The sequence below is a fragment of the Cajanus cajan genome, chromosome 2 (genome assembly GCF_000230855.2).
Source record: "Cajanus cajan strain Asha chromosome 2, NIPB_CcT2T_4, whole genome shotgun sequence".
Classification (NCBI taxonomy): Eukaryota; Viridiplantae; Streptophyta; class Magnoliopsida; order Fabales; family Fabaceae; genus Cajanus; species Cajanus cajan.
Window position 1 is genome coordinate 75,398,377 of NC_138518.1, and position 12,334 is coordinate 75,410,710.

Sequence of the window (12,334 nt, forward strand, 5' to 3'; positions counted from 1 at the left end):
TAAATAATTATAATAAATAAAAATTAAATTAATTATAAAATTGAAAATTTTTCTAAAATTCTCTTATAAAAAATATTCTTAATATATAAGATAATTATTTATATTTTACATTAAAAAAATATGTGACTAATATAAAACAATTGTAAGCCCTTCGCTTCATATAGTTGCTGTTTCAAGACCCGTTTTCATTTCTTTTTTAAAAAAATTGTCCATTATTATCTATTTAGTGTTTAATATGATCTGTAAAACAATTAATATAAGTTATTATATTTATTATGTAGACTTAATTACTAATGTAAAACATTATACTCTAATATTAATGATGCATTTATTTTTTTTAAAAAAATTTAAAGCTTTTCCAACTTTTAACTGAGTGTTATATATTTTTTAAAACAAAAAAAGAAAGAAAAAAAAGAAAGAATATAGAAAAAGAAGCAATGAAGACTTTAGAGTGTAAGAAGAGGAAGGGGGGAAAAGACTAGGCATAAAAAAACTCCCCAAATAAATAAATAGAAAAAACTAAAAAGAAAGTCATCCGTTTCATTTTCCTCTGCGCTTCTTCTCTGGTCTGTGGCTTCCTTAGTACGGGAAGAACTCAATCTTGTCCATTTTCGTTTGGTTTTTCTCTCTTCGATCTCTTTACCTTCCTTTCCACAACTCAGATATCAAAGCTCGCGTGGTTACATAAACCCTCTTCGCTGAGGTACGCGTATCGCTCTCTTCTTAACCTTTTGCTTCTGCACTTTTCAGATTTTAGGGTTTGTTCAGTTTTTCACCGTTTTCGCTATTTTTTTGTGAGATCAGTGTCCAGTTCGTGAATATTCGCTTGAGATTTGACCGCGAAGCTGGTCTGCTGGGTTTCCGCGTTTTCTATTTATAGCTTTTGTTATTGTTTTTAATTGTGAAGTTCATTTGTGTTTTTTCGGTGTTTTAGTCTCCCTGCGTGTTGTTTTGACCAATTCTCTTTGAATTTTGCTTGTTTTTGTGTTTGATGTTCGAAGCATGTGTAGTTAGTGGAGTTTGTGGCTTCTAATTGAGGATTTTGGTTTAATTGTTGTTAATTTTTTAATTGTCCCCTTGTAAAGTGGTTGTGTTCAAGAGAAGTCTTGGTATGTGTTGATTTGCACAAGGGCGTGGTCTTGAATCTTGTCTTTGAGGGTTTACAATTGCAATTTATTTATATACAGGGTTATGCGTGCTTAATTGTTTTTCCTTTTTTACCTTGTGTCATATGCATTTGATTCCATGTTTTGATAGAACTGATGGTGTTGGATGCGGGAAGTGTTTTTTATTTTGTGATGTTAACTAGATTAGCTTTTGTGTGTCTTTTGTTGCTGTAATTGACATTCTTATGTGGAAATGCTAACTCTTTTGTGGGTTTATTTTGGTTCTAGGGTTTCTCCAGGTTTGGGCTAATTTACGATTTCTGATGCTTAAGAAATAACAAAGCTCGAAGGCTTTTGCTCTTCTGTGTGAAAAATGTTGGAAGGTGGTGCAAAATTTCCGGGGATGATAGATCTGAACAAGAATAATAACAACTACTATGATTTCTCTCAAGGCTTTTACCATAAGCTTGGGGAGGGTACCAATATGTCAATTGACAGTGTTGGGAGCCTACAGACAAGTAATGGTGGAGGGTCTGTTGCTATGTCTATCGATAATAGCAGTGTTGGGTCCAATGATTCCCATACTCGCATGTTGGACCACCAAGGGTTGCGGAGGCGTGCCAATGACAACTACTCTGTTGCACACAGTGTGAACCGTCGGGGAAGAGTCACACATGCTTTGAGTGATGATGCTTTAGCTCGAGCTCTAATGGACAGTAGTTCTCCAACTGAGGGGCTTGACAATTTTGATGAGTGGACAATTGATTTGAGGAAACTTAACATGGGTGAGCCTTTTGCTCAAGGTGCTTTTGGGAAACTCTACAGAGGCACCTACAATGGTGAAGATGTTGCTATCAAAATCTTGGAGAGGCCTGAAAATGATCCTGCAAAGGCTCAGTTGATGGAGCAACAGTTCCAGCAGGAGGTCATGATGTTGGCTACTCTGAAGCATCCTAACATAGTTCGTTTCATTGGCGCGTGCCGCAAGCCAATGGTGTGGTGCATTGTGACTGAGTATGCCAAAGGTGGTTCAGTTCGACAATTTTTAATGAGGCGTCAAAACCGATCAGTTCCCCTCAAATTGGCTGTCAAACAAGCTTTGGATGTTGCAAAGGGGATGGCTTATGTTCATGGCCTTGGATTGATCCACAGGGACTTGAAATCTGATAATCTTTTGATTTTTGGTGACAAGTCAATTAAAATTGCTGACTTTGGAGTTGCACGAATTGAGGTGCAAACTGAAGGAATGACACCTGAGACTGGAACTTACCGCTGGATGGCTCCGTAAGATCATTTACTGTTCTCTCTTTTTATATTAATATGCATTCTAGCTTCATGTTTCTGGAATTATTTTTTTGATAGCTTCTCTATTTTGGTTAACTATTTTAAAGATATTTATTGAATTAAATATTGCTTAAATTTTAAATGCCGCTAACAATTGATTATTTTTATCATTTGTGTTATTTGTTCCTAATCAGTTTGTAAATTCTGGTCCTGAACAGAAATGGCATATACTGCTGAAATAGTAATTATGCGATTTCCTTATCAGATATATTTTGGTGTACGACTTTTTTGTTTGCCTCTGGTTTTATTATTGCTCGGCGCTGGTTAATCTTATTTGTTCTTAAATGGTTGTTTGTGAATTGTGATCCTGAACAGAAATGGCATATACTGCTTTTCAAAAAAAAAAAAGGCATATACTGCTGAAATATTAATTGTGCAATTTCCTTATCAGATATATAATTGTATATTCATGGTGTGCAAATTTTTACTTTTATCTAAATATATATGTCACTAATAGTTATGATATACATTTCTTTAATCACATTCTCACTCTTCTCATCATTATCTTTCATGCTTCAAGAAGTGGAAGGAAATCTCCTTTCTCTTTTGTTTTGGTAAGGGCATCAGACTAACCCTTCAGAAAAAAAAACATGTCTACACTGCATCAGACTAACCCTATAGAAAAGATAATTGCAGTCGACTATCAAAGTGCATATTGACCTTCGTCATTTATTTTAGAAGCAAGTTCTGATGATGTAGCTCACATTTTTGGATCCTTGTTTATATTCTTTTAAATCTACTTTTTTTTTTTATTTAAATCTTTTGACCACTACACATTCATGATTTTGGGCTGATAAGTTTTTTTTTTAATTATTATAACAATTGTGCTGTCAATTTTTTTTCTTCCTCATCTATTATCTGTTTTATTTGTGCCACCCAGCCTGCATAATTTCTCCCCTGGAAATTGATAGACGTATTTAGCATCCCTACTGAATAAACAATTAAAATTTTAATACAAGCTTAACATTTTTTTTTGAGAATCTCATGAAGTCTTCTCCTTACGTTCTTTATTCTTAGTGGCTTGATCTATTTGTTTAGATGCATTACACTCTGTTGGCTAGCAGCTAACTCCTATCATCCAAATATCTTGGTAGTAGAGTTCACAATCCTGCTTTGGGGATCATTGAGCAAGCTTTGGGTATCCTAGAGCAATGCAGAAGCCTGTTGCTCATTCATCAGATAAATCCAATACATGTGTTTGACCCAATAAAAAAATAATTCTAATCACTAGCCCATGTCAATAAGCAAGTTAAATAAGTCTAATTGCTAGTCCATGTCAATCATATTTGGTTTAAGTGAAGGAGAGATTGGGGTACTAGAAATGTGTCATAATGCTGTCTCCATTAACCCATCTTTGGTATCCAGCTGGTCTAACCTATATATTTTCCCATAATCTTAAACGATTTTTGCTTCAAAATAACATTAATGAAACTAATATGATATGATGAAAATGTGAAGTTCTTTATATTTTGACGTGGAGGTGACAAAAATGAGGCGATAAATTTCTTCAGTTTTACCATTATTGTTACCATTTCAGATGATCTCAAAGGTAATGAATTTCATAATATTAATTGTCACATTAGAAGCAAACTTCTATTGTAAAATTTTGGTTATCATTCTTGTATGCAGTGTTTTTTTTTTTTTTTTTTGGGTTTTAATTGCATTATCTTCTTAATCAAACTCTTGATCAATATTTAGAAATTCTTGAAAAATCTTCGTAATTGAATGTATAGTTGCTCAAGGAGTGTTTTATAACAATGAAAATAGTAGTGTACAAATATTTAGTGTTGCTGCCTTGTGAGCTGCTTGTCTCCGGATCTGTGTCATTAAAATTCGTCTTCAATTATATAGCTTGTATACATTTGACCCTCCCCAGAACTTACAATAAGCTTCATGTGTTGGTTGCTTGTTTTAATATATTGCTGCTTGCATACTTTATGCCTTGGGCTGAAGCTTTGCAGTTTACAACCTGCAATATTATAGTAGTGCTATGAAATGTGAAAACTCTATTTGATTATGGGCATATCCTATTGCCTTCCTGCATTTTCTCATGTATATCATGATGTAGTTTGTCTCATCTTGATGGGTGCTCTTTGCATGGTGAGTTATGTTTCTATTGGACATTTAATTTGTTGTGTTTTTTAAATGACTTTTGTGCTTTTTGTGTATTAATGGAGGTTTGATATTGATTGCATGCCCAAATGTACACGTGTGTATTGTTAATATTTAATGACATGTCTCTTGAGTTTTTTGACGTGAGATGTTATATTGTTTGATTGGTTAATTTAACTGTATTGGGCAATATGATTTAGTCTTCTTACAGAAATGGCAACATGGAATCTGAATGGAGGACTATGAATGGTTAAGATTATGGTTTCTTGTGGCTGACTTGAAACACGATATTAAACTTTTGAATATTCTCGATATTCAGGGGAATTGGAATGCTATTTAGTTGTTTTTCTATTTTATGACTTTCTTATAATGATTAGTGATATATTTACCATTTTCTTTCTGTCTTAATTCCTTTTAAGACTATTCTTTTATTGAATGGGGGATGTTGTTAGCTTTCTGAAACTAGCTGATCAATACTAATGGTATTGGGGAAGATTTATGCAATTGAATCCCGGTTACTAGAAGATATATGGATAGCTCCATTCATCATGCATGATATTTTTCTTCAATCATGTCTGCTTCAGATTCAACATGTTTTTCATATGTTTCTGCTATGACCAAAATCCCGATATACAACTTTTTTGAAATGCAGATTCAGAATTAGTTTTAACTGTTTTATATTTTTGTTTAAAAAATAAGTTTGATGTGTTATTTAGATACGTTGTTTGCTGATGAACTGCAGGGAGATGATCCAGCATAGGCCCTACACACAAAAGGTGGATGTATATAGCTTTGGGATTGTTCTGTGGGAACTCATCACTGGTATGCTTCCATTTCAGAACATGACAGCAGTACAGGCAGCTTTTGCAGTTGTGAACAAAAATGTTCGCCCAATCATACCCAATGATTGCCTACCTGTTCTCCGAGACATCATGACAAGATGCTGGGATCCCAACCCTGATGTTAGGCCCCCATTTGCTGATATCGTAGGAATGCTCGAGAATGCGGAGACTGAGATCATGACAACAGTTCGGAAGGCCAGGTTCAGGTGTTGCATGACTCAACCAATGACTGCTGACTAAAGCAAATGCAAAAAAGGTCATAAAAACATAGACTGGAAAAACTCTGGTAGTGAAGGGTGACTATATAATAGCTTTGTGTATCTGTGTGTTTTATTTTCTTTTTTCCTTTTTCTTAAAAAAATGAAAATCTTATCTGGACCTTTTGCTTATTTGGTTTTTATTTACTGAATGTCGGTTCTGAATTAGTCAAGAGGAGATGGTGTATGTAATACATGCATGTTTTACAGTTATGTATAGCTTGAGTTCTGAAGGCAAGATGAAATGAGATCATGGGCGAAAACTTTTTTTGTGTATGTACGCTCGCTTGCACCACAACAACTACCCCGGGGACTGGCATACTGCCAGGGTAGGGGTTGGTTCAATGTGGGACTTCAATTCGGCCATTTTGACTAAAGCGCCAAATTAACGTGAAATTTTTTCCTAACGAGAAAATTATTTTTATTTTCAAAAAATTTAAATTTAGAAAACATGTTTAGTTTGAATATTGTTTACTAATTTTAGAAAAAATGATTGATTTAACAATTTTGATTTTTTGAATAAAAATTCATTAATTGTTTTTATGTAGAAATTACTAATAGATTTGTTTAATAAAAATATGTTAGTTTATCTTCGCGTACTGGTAAAATATTTTGTATCGATCACGGTATAATACACTTTTTCAATATTCAAGCCTGTAACATGAAAGGTTTATAGCAAGACAATAAAATGAGTACATTTTTTTTTATTATAAATGATTATTTACAATATTCCATTCTATTCTATATGGATATCATTTTTTACAATCACTTTCTGTGTACTAATTTATGAATATATTACGTCTTTCTAGTTTATACTTCTGAGTGTGTCAAAAAATAGTATATATTATGCCTTAAAAGTTTCTTCAGAGTATTTATAGAAATTGGTACGATGATAGTAGATTATGGATCATAGTGGTATAACAACCTGTGTTTGCTCTTAAACACCAGCATTGCAACCATTAATGCAGACGCAATGTTGTATGAATGATGTCAATGGATGTAAGAAAAACAATGCTGCTTTTAGGAGAGAGAGAATAAAATCTTCTTCTCTACTTCTAAAATCTAACACACCGTAGGTCCTTGAACTTCCATCTATTTCTACGTTGCAGCCTAATCCTTTCCCGCGCTCCTTTAATAATAAATAATGTTACCTGTATTCCTTCTCCTTTTTTATTTATTTATTTATTTTTAATAAAATGTATTCCTTCTCTTCATTCTTTTCCCTTGCTTCCTTCAATAATATTACTCTTTGTATATCCTAATGTCTTTACTGTATATTGCACTGCCCTCTTTTTTCTATATGAAAACAGCGGATTTTTGTATGACGCAGAACATTTGTGTATAGAACAAGTCGTACACCAAAAATAGATATCTGATAAGGAAATTGCATAATTACTATTGCAGCAGTATATGCCATTTCTGTTCAGGATCAGAATTCACAAACAACTGATTAGGAACAAATAAAAAAATGATAAAAAGACCAATTGTTAGCAGCATTTAAAATTTAAGCAATATTTCGTTCAATAAATATCTTTAAAATAGTTAACCAAAATAGAGAAGCTGTCAAAAAATAATTTCAGAAACATGAAGCTAGAATGCATATTAATATAAAAAGAGAGAACAGTAAATGATCTTACGGAGCCATCCAGCGGTAAGTTCCAGTCCCATGTGTCATTCCTTCAGTTTGCACCTCAATTCGGGCAACTCCAAAGTCAGCAATTTTAATTGACTTGTCACCAAAAATCAAAAGATTATCAGATTTCAAGTCCCAGTGGATCAATCTAAGGCCATAAACATAAGCCACCCCCCTTGCAACATCCAAAGCTTGTTTGACAACCAATTAAAACATCTATGTTATAAACTATCAACGTTATTTGTTATGAAACATGTTCACCGATGTAATAGATTAACTGATGCGACGTCAATCTTGTGAGAGAAAAAAGAAAAGTAGCTAAAGGTAAAAGTAGAAAAGAGAGGCAATGGAAGCAAATTGTAGAGTTCTCTCTACTTTCTTCTTATTCTTTCATCAATTATTTTCTTTTCTACTTCTTTATAGTTCTCATTTTAAATTTTCTGTGCTGGAGAGTAGGAGATGATCCAAACACAAGAAAAAATACTCCTCACAAGTCACAAGAGCTTTGGTATCAGATCTACGATTTTCTTTTCGTAACGTTACATTCTAAGAATCTCAAACATAATCATTCACATAATAATTAAATTTATAGACAAAAAATAGAGAAGTATAATTTAATTCCTAGGAGGGGAAACAAAAAGGGTTTAAGCGCAAAGTTGTGACGATATTTCTCTGTTAGTTTTTGTTGACTTTAGCTTCACCAGTCCAGTAAGTTTTTACGGCAACAAGAATCTTTTCAGGGTTGAAGGGTCCGCTTTCATGATCCATGATATTGCTTTTCCATCTCATTCCATCAGTAAGGCTTTTAACCTTCACCAGAAGCTCTACTGTATCTCTGAATATAACGGTTCCTTCTGGCCTCAAAATTCTATCCATCTCAAGTAGTATATGAGTAACATTGCACCTTCCAAACACAAAAATTAATCAAGTCAAAACCACATAATAACATGGTGAGAAATAACAACATACACAAGTTAAAGAGCTAGATAATGTACCTATCCTGATATATGCTAAACACATTACTAGCATGGATGAGATCATATGTTCTTGGATAAGTTGAGAAAGCCTCGCACCAATCATGGTAAGTTCCAATAAAACCTCGTTCATAAATTGCACCTAGTGTGTCATGGTCTGAATTTGGGGGAACAACATTCATCACCCATACTGGGAATTTTGTTAAGGCTGCTGCAAATCCACCTAGATAAGCATTCATGTCGATGACGTTTCTATATCTCCCTTGGGAAAGAGGAATGAGGTGCTTGTAATATGCTATCCTTTCCCTCCATACTTCATTGTCCTTTTGAAATTTCTCAACATCGATGCTTGGTATTGAACCACTACTAATTCTAGGAGGGACTGCAAATGCACGCTTAGGCCATTTTTCTAGTGCCCCTCCAGCTACACTATCTGGGCTTGTAACTTCCGGCAATGGAGTTATGCACTTCTCCATATTTTGGTACCTTCTCAATGCAATTAAGCAAAGACAATGGTATCAGCAACCAAGATTTAAATTACATCATAAAGTGATTCCGTCTATAAAGGACAAAACTTAAATGCAGTTGTTTTGATATTTTTGGTATCGTTCTCCAATCAATTTCATCTCATCAATAGTTATTTAGTTACTAAAATGAAAACAATGACTACTAAGATGAAATGTTCATTTTGATGAACCAACAAACGTAGTTATGAAAGTGCGAGTTCAATTCTAAGTGAAATGGTCTAAGAAATTACCAAGCCATGTCAGGATTGTCAGATTGGCAAATGTGTGGTGTTTTATAAGTCTGTCTATTTTGTACACATTCCATGTGGTTTTTAGGCTTTTGCCAAATGGAGAGATCATCCTTCTCAACTACTTTCTTCCAACATATGCGCTTGGCTACATCCTCAATAGCATCTTGCTCTTGCTTCAAATCCTCTTGGGTCCTATCCCACCCTCTCCAGTATTTCTTCCATCTGATAGGTGGGCCAGAGAGAATCCAATAGCCACCTGGCCTCAGAACTCTATCCACTTCAATCAAATACATACCATCTGTGCAGTGGAAATTAGAGACTTAATGTCTAATAAAAATGCAAAAGAAGCGTTGTTACTTATGATAAGCAAAATATAATTGAAGGCTGACAATTTATGAATTCCAAGAGAAATTGATTCTATTTTCATGCACAATGTTGAAAGAACTGTTAATGCCTTAATTATATATTTACTTATGGAACTACTTTTTTGATTAATTGTTTCTTAGTTAGATAGCCAATGAAAATATAAAAAGTGTGAATACCAAATTTATGCCAAGGTATCAAGCAGCGAGAACAATGAGCCATGTCAAACGCCCTTGCTGGGTATGGAATCCTCTGTGAAGCCATGATGCCAATCATTGCTGGAACTCCTCTTTCCAATGCAAACTGGACTTGAGCTTCATGTGTATCTCTAGGTGCAAAGGACATAGCTATGATATCCCTTTTCAAAAGGTATGCACCCCAGCTTGCTACCTTTACAATAGTAAGGAATCAAGTATAAGCAACACATCTTCACACCAAAAAGAAAATATATAGTCCTAACATTTAATTTTAATTTGATTAGTCGCCTGTAAACTCAACTGTCCACAGTTCCTAACACTAGGTGTATACACCGTAAATTTTTACGCTATCCTCTAATCACATATTGACATATATATAAAGTTTATTGACTTTACTAATAATCACCTTAAAAGTCATATATATCATGATTTCTCTGGGGTGTAAAAATAGAGACAGAGACATAAAAGAAGATAGGATATAGATTAACTTACACCACACCCCGTATCAATTGCAGTTCTGATATTACCATTGGTGAGGGGAATAAGCTCATTAATGTCATCGATGTAAGCATCAGCTCCACGTGGAAACATAGTACCTCCACCAGGGAATCTGAATCTGTCACCTTCAACTTGAATCCAGTTTTGAACAGCTTTCTCAATGCTAAGCTCTTTGTGAGGAATATTGTCATACCAGGCATAATCTCTGCACTGAGGCCATTTAAAAGGTGTCTTATATTTTGGTGGAGCAGGTATGAGACAGTATAGTTGTTCCTCCTTGGAGGGGCAATGCCTCTCCCTATACTTCAACATGTTTCGGTCAAATCTGCGACCTCTCACTGGATCTTGGCATGGAGTGTATTCACTAAATGTCATCTCACATGGTGGAAACTCTTGCACTCCTCCAGAACTATTGAGATCAATTTGATGATGGCTTTCAAAGTCTAAAGAAGAACCTGATTGAACTGCTGAAGATGCCATGTCTGATTGAGGTTTACAATCTACTTTTGTGTAGACCTCAGATTGGTTTGGTGCTGGAGTGTTCTTCCATGCACCCATTATGTAAGATAAAATGCATAGCCCACTAACCCCTAAAATCCATGTGAGACGGTTTCTCTTTGGATCAAACTGATAATAGGGTTTTGGTGATCCATCCTTGCCCATTTTTTGCTTTCAGCTCTGAGAAAATTTTCAAACTAACAAGTAATATTAGTTTATGTTCACAAGTCTGAGATGCATGAAGCTGCATCAACAACAATCGAATGTTATGTACATACTAGGTTGATAGTGGCATTCTTCTACCTAGCTATGTTCACTAATTGTAAATCAATTTTTTTTGTTGCAACATTAGTAATCAAGTTTTAAGATGAATGTAACTAGACATTAAGCCAACAACCAGAAGGTGGAATATAAATAGTGCTTGTACTCCACTTGAAACTATGGAGATGGCTTTAAGATATAGTTAATTAGCTGAAGATGAATATGTGTGTCTGTTAGAATTTTATTTTGATATTACTGCAAACTATTAAATCTTTACTCTATGAGCGAACCATATTGTGCTACTTCAGAAACTATTAAAAGTTAATGCAACTGAAAAACCTTGGTATAATTATGCTATGCTTTCTCGATTTGTCAATTATAAATGTACAATGTTGTTCACTAATAGTAAATCAAATTTAAAACAGTTTTTTTTTTCCTATTGCAACAATAGTAATCAAGGTTGAAGATGAATGTTCTTGTCTTGTAACAAAAAAATAAATGAAAAGAGAGTTAATAAAATGAATACAATGATCAAACAAGGAATATTACCCACCCACTATCTACTGTTAATTAGATAGAATTCATTGTCAAGTTATAAATGTGACGAATTTCATAAGAGTATGCTTTTAATTTATAGATGCTTCTTTGCTCTCTTATTTTACCTCAGTTATTAGTTTCCTTTTTTGTTTTCTCTTAAAAAAATCTGGGAAAGGTGGAGGTTAAGTGTTCTAAATTACTCATGAACTAGAGATTATATACTCATTTAATATATTAAGTAGGAAAATATAGAAGTTGTTTATATGAAAAAGAAAAAAAGAAAGAAACTGAGAAAGGGAACAAAAGAACACACCTAAAAATTTTAAGCCAAATATACTCTTTGAATGTAAGCTTCCTCAAATAACCGGGCATCTATAATTCTAGCCTATTTGCATTGTCCACACATGATAAGTTTTCAGAACGAGATTAGCAACTAATGCAATCAAGAACTAAGAGGCGAAGACAAAAGCAACAAAAGAAAAGGAAAAGAAAAGAAAAAGAAGGTGAATTTTGTTGACATACCAGGAGGTGGTATTGAGAAGACATGAACGTGTACATTTATTATATATGAAGATATTAAGAACAAAAAAGGAATAAAAAGAATAGGTAGACAGAAAAGGAAGGTGAGGTGTGCATGTAGCTATATTTTGCATCTTCCATTGTCCCCTAACTTGTAGTTCATCCAGAGAAATTAATGAAGGATGATAAGAAATAAGTTGGATTTAGTCAATTAACCTATTTGTTGAGATGGCAAATAATGAGACATGCTAGCCTCTATTTACTCTTCTTTCACCCATTCTAAAAGGATTACGCATCGTTTGTTCCTAAAAGATGTGAGAGTGAGACGCCAGAGATATAGAGATATTCACCAACACAAAATACATGTACATGCATGTAATATATCTACACTAAAACTCATATATCTCAGTCTTACACGTATTATCTTAAGAAAAAA

General features: G+C 34.0%; 2 protein-coding genes across 4 annotated transcripts; one reads left to right on the plus strand and one right to left on the minus strand.

Moving 5' to 3' along the window:
* The first annotated feature begins 502 nt into the window (after nt 1-502).
* Nucleotides 503-5,937, plus strand: LOC109818464 (serine/threonine-protein kinase STY13). Its single transcript, XM_020383942.2, has 3 exons — nt 503-703; nt 1,395-2,390; nt 5,305-5,937. The coding sequence occupies exons 2-3, from the start codon at nt 1,480-1,482 to the stop codon at nt 5,642-5,644; spliced, it is 1,251 nt and encodes a 416-aa protein (XP_020239531.1). The 5' UTR covers nt 503-703; nt 1,395-1,479; the 3' UTR covers nt 5,645-5,937.
* A 1,704-nt stretch (nt 5,938-7,641) lies between these two features.
* Nucleotides 7,642-12,013, minus strand: LOC109818469 (putative methyltransferase PMT18). Of its 3 annotated transcripts, none has more exons than XM_029268850.2 (6): nt 11,902-12,013; nt 10,078-10,761; nt 9,568-9,778; nt 9,026-9,323; nt 8,290-8,754; nt 7,642-8,198 (listed from the first exon to the last, which is right to left on the minus strand). In XM_029268850.2, the coding sequence occupies exons 2-6, from the start codon at nt 10,744-10,746 to the stop codon at nt 7,970-7,972; spliced, it is 1,872 nt and encodes a 623-aa protein (XP_029124683.1). In that variant the 5' UTR covers nt 10,747-10,761; nt 11,902-12,013; the 3' UTR covers nt 7,642-7,969. The 3 variants fall into 3 exon arrangements, with proteins under 3 accessions (XP_029124683.1, XP_020239535.1, XP_029124682.1); XM_020383946.3 differs by having other exon boundaries at nt 11,693-11,912; XM_029268849.2 differs by having other exon boundaries at nt 10,078-10,778; nt 11,693-11,912.
* Nucleotides 12,014-12,334: the final 321 nt, after the last annotated feature.

Excerpts from the sequence above, each read along its gene's own strand:
- LOC109818464 (XM_020383942.2), top strand. The coding sequence starts at position 1,480 with ATGTTGGAAGGTGGTGCAAAATTTCCGGGGATGATAGATCTGAACAAG. Across the intron at positions 2,391-5,304 it reads ACTTACCGCTGGATGGCTCC|GGAGATGATCCAGCATAGGC; the intron begins GTAAGATCATTT and ends GATGAACTGCAG.
- LOC109818469 (XM_029268850.2), bottom strand. The coding sequence starts at position 10,746 with ATGGGCAAGGATGGATCACCAAAACCCTATTATCAGTTTGATCCAAAG. Across the intron at positions 9,779-10,077 it reads CAATTGATACGGGGTGTGGT|GTAGCAAGCTGGGGTGCATA; the intron begins GTAAGTTAATCT and ends ACTATTGTAAAG. Across the intron at positions 8,199-8,289 it reads TTTAGCATATATCAGGATAG|GTGCAATGTTACTCATATAC; the intron begins GTACATTATCTA and ends TGTGTTTGGAAG.